Consider the following 15,598-nt stretch of genomic DNA (forward strand, 5'->3'; position numbering starts at 1 on the left):
GGACGTTTGACCATAAGCAAGAATACACGTATGGACTTTTTTCAGTGGTGGTTAAACTGGTAATTAATTTGGAAAAAGGTTTTTCGCACCATAATCAGGCAGGACGCGTGTAAAGGGGAATCTGATTAACACGCTTCTGTGGAAGACAATTGTCTTGCTCTGTCAGGTAAGGTAACTTATGTTCAACATCATACATTGGCATTACATAAAACATAATAAAAAAATCCCAAATCGTGCTTCGCGCGAGACGTGCCTGTCCCCCTCCCCCCCCCCGTCGCGGAGTATTCAATGGCGTTTGGCGCGTGCATCGCGTGTACTCTTCAAGTCCACCGCTTGTGTCTTTTCTGCGCATGCGCACACGCGCCTCCACATCCCGAGAGCCTTCAGTCCGGGGTTTGTGTGTTGTGCAAAAGTAAATAAGTAAATACCGCCTTCAACACCAACGTAACGGAAATATGGCTTTTCATCGAAATGGGACATGAAATACGGCTTACAGGGGAGATAGGGATTCGTGAGACAAACGCCCGACCGCTTATTTCTTGGTCTTTGTGTGGTGGTGGTGGTAGATGGTATCCAGTGAGCGATATCTGGCAGAGGAAGACGACGACTCGGCGAGTAATATGAAGGAGATGATCGGCGGCTGCTGTGTCTGCTCCGATGAGAGAGGCTGGGCCGAAAACCCTCTAGTCTACTGCGACGGTCATGGCTGTAACGTAGCCGTCCACCAAGGTAAATATGTAAATTGCAGCCAATGTTGATAAGTGACAGTTTTGTCATGCAGGGAGGGTATTTGATGCGGATGTTTTGATATGTTTCCTGCTGTTGAGGTGAGAGGATTATCTTAGCATAGCCTAGCTTAGCTAAACTGACCCGTCCGTTTAAAAAGTTTAACGTGTCGCCCAACCGCTGGTGCTTATTTGTGTCATTGAGATTTTCTGTAGACATTTTGGTCGTTTGAGCCGACAGTTCGCGGTATTTTGGAAGTGTACCGTTCTTGTTTAACAACTGTTTCATGGAGGCCCGTCTAAGTGCTAATGCTATGTGTTTAGCTCGAGCGCTACACGGCTAACAGCATGTCGCTCATGGCTGTTTATTATCTTCAACGTTTCAGTCAAAGAAACAGAGGTGAGTCAGATGCTCAGACAAACTCTCTAGGTCATTACTGTTAAACACTTTTCTGATATTTATGACCAGTCAGCAAAGCTGTCAACCATTGGCATTAAGCTGACTCTTGTCAGGTTCATGCTCATTTTTTTAATTTTTTTTACCACGTGCAGTCACCTGACTTTTATGTGGTATGTGATTTTATGTGATTTTAGTTTGTATAATGCGACCAATGACACAGTTAATTAAATATCTTGGTTTCAGAAAATCGGACAAGAAGGAAGCCTTTTTGTTCTTCATGGGGACAGTCATTTGTGGAAGAGCAAAAGTGAGCAAACAAGTGTAAAGTCGAGTTTTACCTCTGTGGATATGAAGTAGAGAAGTGATCTTTTAACAAAGTTACCACCCCTGGTGGTATTAAAAGCAATTGTGTAACTGTTTTTTGTACAGGTGCTCAAATTTGTTCTGCGTCTATGAGACTGACATTGAAGATTTTGTTTTGACATTAAGGCGTTTAAAGCATGAATTCCTAAAAAATCCTATATCACGGTTATTCCAATTGTAAAAAAATGTGATGTTTGGAAGGAGCAAACTGGGCTCTTCTTGCTTTGGATTGCAAATGTTGAATAGGGTGATCGTTTCTGTATTGGATTCACACAAAAATATCCAGATCCTCTTTCTGAAATATTTTTGAAGGGCCAGATTGCCTAAAAAAAAACAAAAAAAAAACGAAACACTAACTTAATTACAGTTTGGTATGTATTACTAAATTATATTGTTGCATTACCCATCCCCCATGACATGATCCTTGAAAATATCACTTGCATGGTCCTCTACAGTACTGACAGGTCAAGTTGTCAGACTGAGTATATGGAAGCAATCTCTTCAACTCGTCTTTCTTACATTCCTGTTGTTTCAGCCTGCTATGGAATTGTCCAGGTCCCCACTGGCCCCTGGTTCTGCAGGAAATGTGAATCACAGGAACGAGCTGCCAGGGTGGTGAGTTTCCTCATCTTCATAGTAATCTTGCAGGCTATCTGTTTTGCTGAAGTCCAGACCTCCTATCTCTTTTTGTATATTTTGGGTTTGTTTGCAGTTTTCATTTAATAGATTATATTCACTATTTATATGTTGAACTGGTAATTATAACCTGTCTTGCAGTTAAGTCACTAAAGCATCCTAAAAGCTTTGGTAGCTGGAGTGAGGGACATAATAAACATTGTTGATGGACAGGCATAGGATGTTTAGCTGTTGAGTGTAATCCTCTGAGCAGACAGTTTTATTAAATCAGGTTAGAATACACAGTATTTAAAGGGATTGTTCACCCACAAATGAAAATTCTTATCATTTACTCACCCTCATGCCATCCCAGATGTGTATGACATTCTTTCTTCTGTAGAACACAAATGAAGATTTGATTATTTCAGCTCTGTAGGTCCATATAATGCAAGTGAATTGTTACCAGAAATCTGAAGGTCCAAAAAGCACATTAAGGCAGCATAAAAGTAATCCATACGACTCCAGTGATTTAACCCATGTCTGTAGAAACAGATCATTATTTAAGTCTTCTTTTACTATAAATCTCCACTTTGTCTTCCACATTTGTTTTTTGGCAGTTCACATACTTTGTGCATAATGCCACCTACTAGTTGAGGCTGGAAAAAGGTGTAGATTTATAGTTTAAAAAAAGGACTTAAATATTGATCTGTTTTTCACCCACACCTATTATATTGCTTCTGAGGATATGGATTAAACCACTTAAATGATAAGAGAATTTTCAGTTTTGGGTTAACCATCATTTTAATGTCCATTCGGGGGATTTTCCTGCATTGAAAATTTGCAGAAGCAAATTTTATTATATTCATCTTGCATTTGCCGCTTTATAAGCACCAAATATGCTTCTCATGTGGAACGCGAATGCATGCGGGGTGATTGAAGACTGGTTTCACGTGCCTGTTTGTGCGATTCCCAGAGAATCACTTGATATGTGAGCTCCAGTGACAGGATAGTGCGAAGCGGATCACACGCTTGATTAAACTGGGCTTCCCTCGATATCGTGACGCAGACAACAAAACTTATGCGACCCATTTTAATTTTACTTGAGAATTCTCCATTTTAAAGCGCTATGGAGCAATTCAACCATGATCAAAGACATGCAATAGCATCAATTACAAAACTGCATCTACACATCAGCACTAACATCACCGTAAATTGTAACTGAACTTTTCGTACAACTGTTCTGTGGCAGTTGTACTAGAAAAAATAAGTTTTTAAATGTGTTTAGGTTATTATTTTACATAAACTGTTTATTTTTAAGAGACTACCTAACCACTGTAATGTGTGATTATGACATTCAGATGCAACTGTTAAACAATGAAAGAACAATGGTAAACATAAGGGCAAGTACAATGTAGAATAAAAGTCTGGACCTTTATACATTTTGAAGTCATGTGTAATATTGTAAAATTTTTCCTGATGATGTTTGAGATTGGGAAACAAACTGCCCGTTTCTTTTATTTTAGTGCTGTTAGTGGTACACTAATGCTTCAGTCAGATGGAATTTTATTGACAGAAAATTCTTTACTATTTGCAATTGCTGTTAAATGACAAACTATTTATTATCTTGCAGTTTTGTGCAAGTGAATATTTTCAATGTTGTGTGTTGTTGGCTGTTGTGGAGAAACCCAGTAAAAAGACAAGAAATGGGCAAGAACGTTGTGGAGAAGGCCAGTAAAAAGACAAGAAACAGAGTTGTCAATCTTAATTGAAAAATAAATAATCTGTGAAAAGTTCTAAAAATTATATCTGAGTCTGTATGCAGTTTTATGCTAGTTATCAGATTTTTTTTTTTAGGACAGAGCAAGTGAACTGGCCAATCCAGTACAGGAATCAGGCATGTCAGTCTTCACTATGCTAAAAAGGCACAGTTGCATACTGGGATAGTGCTGAATGTGTTATTTGTTTACTCAAGAGGACTTGTTACATGCTGGCTCATATTTTACAGTTCAGCACTCGCAGAGCAAATGTCTGGTCTGCCTATTTTTTTATGTTTTAATTTTTAGTATTTAGTGTCTCCACCGTGTATTTCGCCCTGGTATTTCTCATCTACTATTTTATAAATACTGAGGATTCGGACATTCTACCTACTACTGTTGTCAAAAGTACCAGTACCAAGTCGATACTAAAAAAAGATGTAACAATACCAGTGTTTCTGCACAACCGGTAGTACCGAGCACTGACTCCAGCTTGCAGTATGACTGACACACGACTGCTTTAATATGCTCACAGGCTTATTTTGAACATGTGCTCTGTTACTCCTTTTACACTGAAATGGACAATTAATCAGATAAAATCGTGACATGTCCTAGTGTGATTTATTAAACCGCTAAATGCTGCAATCTTACTGTGGATGAGCTGCGTACTTTAAGTAAATTTAACTCCACAGACATTGAGAATCATTCACGTTGTATCAGATGACAGAGCAGTCTGAAAGTACAGCTCCTATCTACTTGAATGGGGAAAGACCGAAATCTCCAAAACTGTTGGCCAAGATTACAATCAAATAACATTTTAAATCAGTAGTTAAATCTGACAACGATGGTATTAAAATCCATATTCAGATCGGGGTAATCTTTTTTGCAATTCCGTATGGTTTCGCTAATGGTGCTATGGTGGTATATTATTATTATTAGTGGTGCACCGATCAGGAATTTTGAGGCTGATAACGATCTCTGATTTTTTTTAACACTAAGATCGGCCGAGACAGATTTTTTCTTAAAGTGCATTTTGCCACACTAATGTTATATGTTTATGCACCACACAGTAAAATTACGGGAACCCTTTACAAAAAGGTTCCATTTGTTAACAATATTTAACAACATTACTGTAGTTAACATGAATTAACGAACTTAATGTTAGTTACAACATACAGTTGAAGTCAGAAGTTTACATACACTTAGGTTGAAGTCATTAAAACTCATTTTTTAACCACTCCGCAGATTCAGTATTAGCAAACTATAGTTTTGGCAAGTCGTTTAGGACAGCTACTTTGTGCATGACACGAGTGATTTTTCCAACAATTCTTTACAGACAGGTTGTTTAACTTTTAATTGACTATGTCACAAATCCAGTGGGTCAGAAGTTAAGTTAACTGTGCCTTTTAAGCAGCTTGAAAAATTCCAGAAAACGATGTCAAGCCTTTAGACAGTTAGCCAATTAGCTTCTGATAGGAGGTGTACTGAATTGGATGTGTACCTGTGGATGTATTTTAAGGCCTACCTTCAAACTCAGTGCGTCTTTGATTGACATCATGGGAAAATCAAAAGAAATCAGCCAAGACCTCAAAAACAAAACAAAAAACAGTTGTGGACCTCAACAAGTCTGGTTCATCATTGGGAGCAATTTCCAAATGCCTGAAGGTACCACGTTTATCTGTACAAACAAGAGTATGCAAGTATAAACCCCATGGGACCACACAGCCATCATACCGCTCAGGAAGGAGACGCATTCTGTCTCCTAGAGATGAATGTAGTTTGGTGCGAAAAGTACAAATCAATCCCAGAACAACAGCAAAGGACCTTGTGAAGATGCTGGAGGAAACAGGTAGACAAGTATCTATATCCACAGTAAAACGAGTCCTATATTGACATAACCTTAAAGGCTGCTCAGCAAGGAAGAAGCCACTGCTCCAAAACCACCATAAAAAAGCCAGACTACAGTTTGCATGTGCACATGGGGACAAATATCTTACTTTTTGGAGAAATATCCTCTGGTGTGATGAAAAAAAATTGAACTGTTTGGCCATAATGACCATCGTTACGTTTGGAGGAAAAAGGGTGAGGCTTGCAAGCTGAAGAACACCATCCCAACCGTTAAGCATGGGGGTGGCAGCATCATGTTGTGGGGGTGCTTTGCTGCAGGAGGTACTGGTGCACTTCACAAAATAGATGGCATTATGAGGAAGGAAAATTATGTGGATATATTGAAGCAACATCAAGACATCAGCCAGGAAGGTAAAGCTTGGTCTCAAATGGGTCTTCCAAATGGACAATGACCCCAAGCATTCCTCCAAAATTGTGGCAAAATGGCTTAAGGACAACAAAGTCAAGGTATTGGAGTGGCCATCTTAAAGCCCTGACCCCAATCTGATAGAAAATGTGTGGGCAGAACTGAAAAAGCGTGTGCGAGCAAGGAGGCCTACAAACCTGACTCCATTACACCAGTTCTGTCTGGAGGAATGGGCCAAAATTCCAGCAACTTATTGTGAGAAGCTTGTGGAAGGCTACCCAAAACGTTTGACCCAAATTCAACAATTTAAAGGCAATGCTACCAAATACTAACAAAGTGTATGTAAAATTCTGACCCACTGGGAATGTGATGAAAGAAATAAAAGCTGAAATAATTCATTCTCACTACCATTATTCTGACATTTCACTTTCTTAAAATAAAGTAGTGATCCTAACTGACCTAAGACAGGGAATGTTTTCTATGATTAAATGTCAGGAATTGTGAAAAACTGAGTTTAAATGTTTTTGGCTAAGATGTATGTAAACCTCTGACTTCAGCTGTATATGTTTATGCCCCGTTAACACGTTAACGTTAACACTTTACAAAAAAGTTCCATTTGTTAACATTATTTAACATTACTGTAGTTAACATGAACTAATGAAGTTAATGTTGTTACAACATATACTATTACATTTTTAAAATTTTAATTTTATTAACTAACATTATAATTAATAAATGTTGTAAAAATGAGTGCCCGGCCGATATATCTGTCCACCGATATTATTGGCCGATATTAGCCTTTCACCGATATATCGGTATCTGCGTATATTTTTACAGATATGTGCATATATGAAAACATATTTTCAGAACATATAATGCAGAAAACAATGCTTTAGAAGTGGTGTCATTACGTAGTTTGTCCAGCAGAGCGTGCTCCGACTCCATTGTTTACAGAGCTGACTCTGAGTTGACGGTGGCTCTGCAGACAGGGCGGAGTTGAGCGGTGTCTTCGCAGTAAGTTGCAAAGTAGTTTGTGAAATACATACTGGAAAGTTAATAAACAATAACCCCATCATTTCCCCTTTTCATTATAACTAATATAATGTTAACCTTGTCCCTGACAACCATGTCACTCATGTCTGTTTGCTGTTAGCCAGCTATAGTTTGTCAGTGCAGTCAGTAAAGTAGCAGATTGAAAGGTAAACATCAGAGCATCTTTTTGCAGCTCAGCAAACAACTATGCGGTGGTGGATTGTGTCTGTTGAGTGTTGATTTCATGCTACGCTGTTACCTAGTTGGTGAAACGCAATGCTGGAAAGTAAATAAAGTCCATCTTTTACTCTCCGTGACAACGAGCTTATAGCTAACTATCTAACCACGTAGCTACTTTCATTGCTTGTTAGCTGAGTGGAAGCTAATGTGAAAACATGTATTCACCAAACTGTTTTATTCAGGATTCACAGTTTGGTACCCCCTTCAACTGAACAATTCCAGTTGTTGCATTTATAAAATGTAATATTTAAAAGTCTGGTTTTCCACCGTTGAAAGTTTCCCCTGAACTTGTGTAGCAGAATACGGTGTAACACCGCTGCCGCTGTTTATGTCTTGACTCGGCAGATGTAAATGCTTTTTGTTTTGCATCCTGCCAGTAATTGATTGGCAGTATTAAAATAGTTAGAATTTGACTGATACTAAACAGTACTATTGATGTTTATTTAGCTATTTATATAATTTTTATTTATTCTTTATTTTAATGGTCAGCATTTGACTGATACTAAACATACAGTACTGATGATTTTTAAGCTATTTATTTTATTTTTATTTATTCTTTATTTTCTCAGTGTTCATTTCTAGAATTTGTTGATAATGTATAATAATAATGTCAAATGTTCTTTGATAAAAAATATTTAAGAAAGCAGCCTTCTGAGTACCTTTACATAGTCATATCGGTGCAAAATTGGTGCACAATCCACATGGAAAAGGTCTGTTTTCATTCCAGCTCAAAAATGAACTATATCGGTAATCGGTGAATTTTCCCCCTCTAAAATCGGCATCGGTCTCAAAAATCCCATATCGGTCGGGCTCTAGTAAAAATATATTGTTCATTGTTTGTTTGTTTTTTGTTTTTTTTGTTAGTTACCAAAATTACATTAAGTGTGAATTGCTAACGTTTATTTGTTTTGAAACTGTTATAAGTAGTTCTGTTGTCAATATCAAAAGATCATTGTGACATACTGGTAAGCAGTAAAAACCATGAGAGCATCACACACAACAGAGATACATTCAAAAATAAGAAAAATATATCCATTACAATCTCTAAAACTGCTCCAGTGAGAAATCATTAATATCTATGATTTGTTTACTGTCTTTGGCATTTTGCTGTAACACAAATCACATAAGCAAATGTGTGAAGACGGTGCCGTTATTGTTAAAATGTAATTGCTGCTATTAGTGGTAATATGACCAACATTAATCTGATTTAAATTGGGATCCTCACAGAATAGCACTGAGATGATTGACTGGTGAGATATTGAGAGCACCTGGGGCCAGTTGCACCAGCTATACGTACGTTACAACTTAGCCTAGTTGTGGCGTAAATGGGCACTAAGTCACAATTTACGCACTACTAAATATTTGAGCGCTGCACCATTAAATTTAGGTAGAATGTAACCCTACATATGAACTAAATATTTACGGAAGCCTCCGACCAGGAGTAATGTATGGAATAAAAAATCAGACTGATATTTTATGACATCAATGAGCTCATGATTTGGTTGACAGGCTTCAGTCCTTTTGACATATATGATGGTGTTGGCATTTACACTCGTTTACATTTACGGGAGAAAACATTGTTAAAAACTTCTTCAGCATGATTCAACCAATCTAACGGTGCACTATCCTGTGTACTCCGCCCAGTGTCAAGTTTCTACATATACGAAATATATAAAATATTAAAATGAATAAATGTCTATTTTTCCAGCCCATTGTATTAGTATTTATTTATTGTCCCTTATTCATTTTAGATAGTTATTGAATATTGTTATTTACATAAGCTAAATAGCCTATATCATTAATGAAATTTTATTACGTATCATATTTTAATGGGGATATAATTTATTACAGCTGACAGTTACGTGAGCAAACAAGGTTTGAACATCAACCGTATCGAGATCAAACTAAAATTCATGGCTTTTTAACACTTCTGTCCACATATTTCAAGGCTGCTTATTGGATAAATACAGGTAAACGTCATATTATGCGACTACGCATTACTTTATGGAGAGCTTATGACCTACTAGTTAAGTCTTGCCTTAAGAACAGGTGGTGCAACCGAATTAAGCACTGACTTAGTTACAAACTAACTAGTAGTTACTAAGCCCTTAGTGTGAAATTTACATCCCAACTTACGTGAGACCTTACGCACAGCTGATGCAACCCTACCCTGGAGAGCGCACTTGTTTGATTGACATCGCAAGTTAGCATTTTGAAGGGAGAGAAGCTGAAAGTGCTCATGATCGCTTAAACCGTTTCTATTGCTCAACACAATGTCTGATTGTCATGACTCACATTACATCATGTTTACTCAGATTTGTATAAGCATGTTTATTTATTATTTGTGTTCAAAAGTTTGCATACCCTGGCAGAAATTGCGAAATTTTGGCATTTATTTTGAAAATATGACTGATCATGCTAAAAAACATGATTTGTTTTTTTAAGTCTTTTATTTAAGGATAGTGATCATATGAAGCCATTTATTATCACATAGTTGTCTGGCTCCTTTTTAAATCATAATGATAACAGAAATCAGCCAAATGGTCCTGATCAAAAGTTTACATACCCTTGAATGTTTGGCCTTGTTACAGACACACAAGGTGACACACACACAGGTTTAAATTGCAATTAAAGTTTAATTTCCCACACCTGTGGCTTTTTAAATTGCAATTACTGTCTGTGTATAAATAGCCAATGAGTTTGTTAGCTCTCACGTGAATGCACTGAGCAGGCTAGATACTGAGCCATGAGGAGCAGAAAAGAACTGTCAAAAGACCTGTGTAACAAGGTAATGGGACTTTATAAAGATGGAAAAGGATATAAAAAGTTATCCAAAGCCTTGAAAATGCCAGTCAGTACTGTTCAATCACTTATTAAGAAGTGGAAAATTCGGGGGATCTCTTGATACCAAGCCAAGGTCAGGTAGACCAAGAAAGATTTCAGCCACAACTGCCAGAAGAAATTGTTCAGGATACAAAGAAAAACCCACAGGTAACCTCAGGAGAAGTACAGGCTGCTCTGGAAAAAGATGGTGCGGTTGTTTCAAGGAGCACAATACGATGATACTTGAACAAAAATGAGCTGTATGGTCGAATTGCCAGAAAGAAGCCTTTACTGCACCAATGCCACAAAAAAGCCCGGTTACAATATGCCCGACAACACCTTGACACGCCTCACAACTTCTGGCACACTGTAATTTGGAGTGACGAGACCAAATAGAGCTTTATGGTCACAGCCATAAGCGCTATGTTTGGAGAGGGGTCAACAAGGCCTATAGTGAAAAGAATACTATCCCCACTGTGAAGCATGGTGGTGGCTCACTGACAATGACCCTAAGCACAAGGCCAGGTTGACCCTCCAGTGGTTACAGGTTCTGGAGTGGCCATCACAGTCTCCTGACCTTAATATCATCTAGCCACTCTGGGGAGCTCCAAATGTGCGGTTCATGCAAGACGACCAATGACTTTGCATGACCTGGAGGCATTTTGCCAAAAAAATGGGCAGCTATACCACCTGCAAGAATTTGGGGCCTCAAAGACAACTATTACAAAAGACTGCACGCTGTCATTGATGCTAAAGGGGGCAATACACAGTATTAAGAACTAAAGGTATGCAGACTTTTGAACAGGGGTCATTTCATTTTTTTCTTTGTTGCCATGTTTTGTTTTATGATTGTGCCATTCTGTTAGACCAACAGTTGAATATGAATCCCATAAGAAATAAAATAAATGTGTTTTGCCTGCTCACTCATGTTTTCTTTAAAAATGGTACATATATTACCAATTCTCCAAGGGTATGCAAACTTTTGAGCACAACTGATATATATATATATATATATATATATATATATATATATATATATATATATATATATATATAAGCAGACATGGTTTTATCATTTAAAACTACAAGTCATAGGCTTAAACAAATAAAATAAAACTGCCCTTTTATATACTATTACATTGAGAGCCGGTCTAAAGGGTTAACAGCAATACCCATATACAGAGTGTTCCCAGATGTAAACAAATGCACACGACAGCACGTGTAGTCGGTAAATTCAGAATTTTCCTCAGTCTTGTTTTGAAAGACACTTGTATTAAAGTGCTCTATTGCAAATATTTATAAGGATGAATTAACAAAGGAAAAAATGTGTGATGCTGTACCTGGCTGTTGGTGAAGATGGTGAGTTAACATATTGGAAGTGCGTCCTTTTTGTGAAGAAAATATTTAACACTTATACGTTTTGGCTGGTGTTTGAACAAAGAGATATTGCTATTCAATGGTTGTGCATAATTACTTTTTTCTGACTATATTATTAAGTGTGATCGAGCCAAACTGTGTGGTCAAACCGTCCTGTTGTGCAAAACAACATTCAGGCTCATCGTCCTCCCCCTCCACTAAATAATGATATTTAAAAATGGCTGTCACTACATTAAATAATTCTACAAGACTGCATTAGATTACACCGGCATCATGTAAATAAGATTTCATGATGATCAGTCTTGTAACACTTATCAATAGCTCACTCCTGAAAACCATTTTATAACTTTATTTTCTGTATAGAGCGCAACAGTTTCTGCAACAGGAACGCTGCTGGTGTAAAAGCACATGTGATGTTTGCTGTGAAATTGAAATGACGCACTGCTTCAATTCGGCTCATGCGCTGCTTCGGCTTGCGATATAAAACAGGCATTAGAATTGCCAACAATTCAACCTCCAGACTGTCATGCATCAAAGGCTGAGAAAGCGCTCATTCATTAGAGTAGCAGTGTATGTGTGATTCCCTGCATGCTGCAAAAAAGATCGGCCCTGATTCTAGGCACGATCGGCCGATCACAGACTTAAGACGAAGATCGGCCGATCGATCGGTGCACCCCTAGACATCACCAGTTTCATTTATATTACTGAATCAGAGTTACAATTAAATGTTTCCTAGCATATTTGTTTGTGTTTTGCAAATTGCTTTTACATTAATGACCTGTATCAAGACATATCTTAAAACATGTTTAAAATAAATGCCATTCAGGTATCTCTTAAAAGAACATTGTGGTTGAGGTAAAGGGAACACGAATGGTTAGGGTAGGCACTGTTATGTTGGCAGTTAAAGCCATTTCCTTTTAGAGCTCAGTGGCCATCAGACCAATGCTGTGCATGTGACTTTTGTGAGCTGTCAGGTGAGCATGAAACGAAAGTGGCAGTTTAGACCAGAAGAATAATGGGTCACACAAAGTGGAAACCTGTTACGCAACCCATTTTGTGTGTATTTTTTTTTTTTTTTTTGTTGAAAGATCTGGATTTATGCCAAAACATGGCATCCCGCATCACCCCTTTTAGAGGTTAGAGATGGGATTCAATGCCACCTGCTCTTGTTCTATAAGGAAACAGGTTTTTCTCCCCTACTTTGTATCCACAGGTGTGTCTCAGTAATATTTTTGTTGCCTTTTTTCCACATATAACCAATTTGTGAAAATCATACCTTGCACTATCAGAAAGGTCTCTTACTGGAGCATTTTTCAATATATACTTATAGATTTTGAAACTGGTTAAGGCTGAAGGCTGTTTTTGTTATTGCCTAAGCAATCATAAATATTAAATCAAATTTCTGCATTTGTCCACATTCCTCCACTCACTAAAAATAAGCCCATTTCTCCCACTTGTGCCCTGCTTTGCCACTTTATTCCCCAAGATTAAAGGGTGGAGGGGGAGAAAGCCGAGCTGGCAGACCCCTGAAGGAGGAGGACTGTCCACCACCTGTAACAAAGAGGAGGAGAACAGCAGACTGAGCAGAAGTTTAAAAACTTTGACCGTAGTGGTATGTGGCACATAATGGCATGGTTCCAAGCATAATGTTTGCCCCAATATCTAACCCTGTTCAAGGCTTTATCAGATATTTATCTTTATTAGGTATCTATTTAGCAGAGTAGATGAGTGAAATGTCACAGTGTTTTTGCATGATATGCTGTGATTTAGGCCACATGTCAGTGCCCGTTTCTTTAGGACTCTTTCCACAATTTCTTTTGTTTTTGTTGTTTTGCCTTCAGCGGGTGTAGTAGCTGTCTTTATTCAATTATTCTGGAGGATCATTCAACAGCTTATTTTAAAGGGTTTCATCTTCTTGTTCTGTTATTTGTCTCAGAAAATGTTAGCAGAACAGGTCTAATTTTATTTTTGTACATGGAAGCAGCTCTTCTGGGTTGCAGCAGTGGATGTTTTCCATCTCCAGTCAGCTATCAAAGGCTCTATCGTTTCATTGATCAGTTTTGCTGGGATACTCTGTTCTCTAGTTTACAGGATGAAAATTATGTCTAACCCTCAAACTTTGCTTTAGCTTGATGCCCATGTCAGAGGTAGAGTTCCTGAAAGCCCCCAGAGCTGTGTCTGGCCTGCAGGTGGTTGAATGGAGTGGGGATTCATGTTATGTCTCTTCTCCTTTCAGAGGTGTGAGCTGTGTCCCCACAAAGACGGAGCCCTGAAGCGAACAGACAATGGAGGTAACACACCTAACTTCACTAGCTTTTACAAATGCGGACTGTTTTTTAGTTTTATACTATGCATTTGCTGAATAAAAAACATCACCAGCATTACTTGAAAGTTTGGTGGCAAATAGACTGCACTAGCTTGTTCAATAGCACAGAGTATGCCTGAAAAAGGAGCCATTGGTAGTATTTATGGCATTTTGCTCTATATTTTGCACTGTTTTTGATTGTGAAATGCATCTGGCAGACAAATCTTTGCAGAAATAAGACAGTTGTTGGATTAGGCTAACAATTAAGATGGATTTTGATCTCCAAAAGAGCATTTTTGTCTTTTAATATGTGAAGAGTCTTTGTGTGTTTTTAAAAAAAAAATTATATATATACACATGGGACGAATCAGCACTGTTTAAGAGGTGTTAAAAATTATGGAAGCTCTTGAGAGGAACATATGCTGTGCTGAAAATAACACTGTTCTAATTATACACCTCTAATGAAAGTCAATGTAAAAAAAAAAAAAACATGCAATGATTTGATTTTCTCTACTCAAGAGTTTTTCAGCTACCCGCTGGCATTTTAATGATTACAGAAATGCTGCTCTCAGATGGGTTGATGTTTAATACAGTATCAAAGAGCGGTCTTGGAAAACCTGGAATTTTGCAATGCAGTTTTCCAGTCATGGAAAATCATAGAAAATTAGAAATACTTAAATGTCCTGGAAAATATAATGAAACAGTTTGTTTTGCTAGCAAGGTTTGCATTACATATACAAAAACATGGTAACGATCGGGACTCAGAATAGGAGTCAAATACACAAAGTTTTGTTTTGTCGCTGCCGGCGACTGCGACTACTCAGTGGTTAAGGGCGCTTACACCTCCATAATTGATTAAAGCAGCGGGCAATCGTGTGCTTGGCAATCGCAGTCCAACCGAGGCAGATTGCTTGATTGGTTACAGCTAATGCCAATCGTGTGCTTGGCTACAGCAGCACGTGCACAGTGAGAAGCGGCACTCGTGAAACTTCTCATTCATAAACAAACTGAATGAACTGGTACATGTACTGACTGACTGAATGAGAGGTGCATGTTTTTTATTTACTTCAGCATCGGCATGTGAGTCTACCTTGTTCATCACAGAGAGATAAGGGCAGAAGAGCTATTAATGCATAAATTGACTGATGTTAATACACATTAAGGGGCTTTCACATGACTCGCGTCAGTGCTGCCGAATACATTGAAGTCTATGAAGTGAAACTTAAGTGCAACCTTGGCTCCAACTTCACACCAAAATGTTTTTCACACACATTTTTGCCTCACAAATAATGTTTTTCAGAGTACAAAGCTACAATCAATATTTTAAAACTGTCCAAATTTATGAAGAGATATTGAATGTCTCATAATTTATTTTAATTAATTATTACCTTATAATTTCAGAGTATCCGGAGACCCCAGTTATTGAACTACAGTAATACATTCGCCTAAAAAGAAATTAAGAAATAAAAACAAACAAACGCTAAGACCTAAATATAAACGAGTCCTCTATTTTCTACATTCCATTTTTTTCTCTTCCAAATATATTTTCAATGTTTATTGTGCACACCTCCCGCTTTCTTGCATGGCAAGCTCGTAAATCCGCCTCTCCGTGACGCTTTTTGCAAAGCTTGTCATGTAGAGGGCAATGTGCTGCTTGACGCTAGCGTTGACTTCTCGACTCAACTCATGTGGAATGCACTTTACAATGAT

General features: G+C 37.9%; 1 protein-coding gene across 4 annotated transcripts in view; it reads left to right on the plus strand.

Annotated features, from left to right (window-relative positions):
• The first annotated feature begins 347 nt into the window (after nucleotides 1-347).
• Nucleotides 348-15,598, plus strand: part of mllt10 (MLLT10 histone lysine methyltransferase DOT1L cofactor) — a 65,025-nt gene continuing 49,774 nt past the window's right edge. For 2 of the 4 annotated variants that reach the window (XM_051686923.1, XM_051686924.1), the window contains exons 1-4: nucleotides 349-729; nucleotides 2,024-2,103; nucleotides 13,070-13,195; nucleotides 13,820-13,874. In XM_051686923.1, coding sequence (XP_051542883.1) covers nucleotides 567-729; nucleotides 2,024-2,103; nucleotides 13,070-13,195; nucleotides 13,820-13,874 — 424 coding nt within the window. In that variant the 5' untranslated portion in view covers nucleotides 349-566. Of the gene's footprint in view, nucleotides 730-2,023; nucleotides 2,104-13,069; nucleotides 13,196-13,819; nucleotides 13,875-15,598 lie in introns of all 4 variants that reach the window. The other 2 variants (XM_051686922.1, XM_051686925.1) reach the window with 2 other exon arrangements.

The sequence above is a fragment of the Myxocyprinus asiaticus genome, chromosome 44 (assembly GCF_019703515.2).
Source record: "Myxocyprinus asiaticus isolate MX2 ecotype Aquarium Trade chromosome 44, UBuf_Myxa_2, whole genome shotgun sequence".
Lineage (NCBI taxonomy): Eukaryota > Metazoa > Chordata > Actinopteri > Cypriniformes > Catostomidae > Myxocyprinus > Myxocyprinus asiaticus.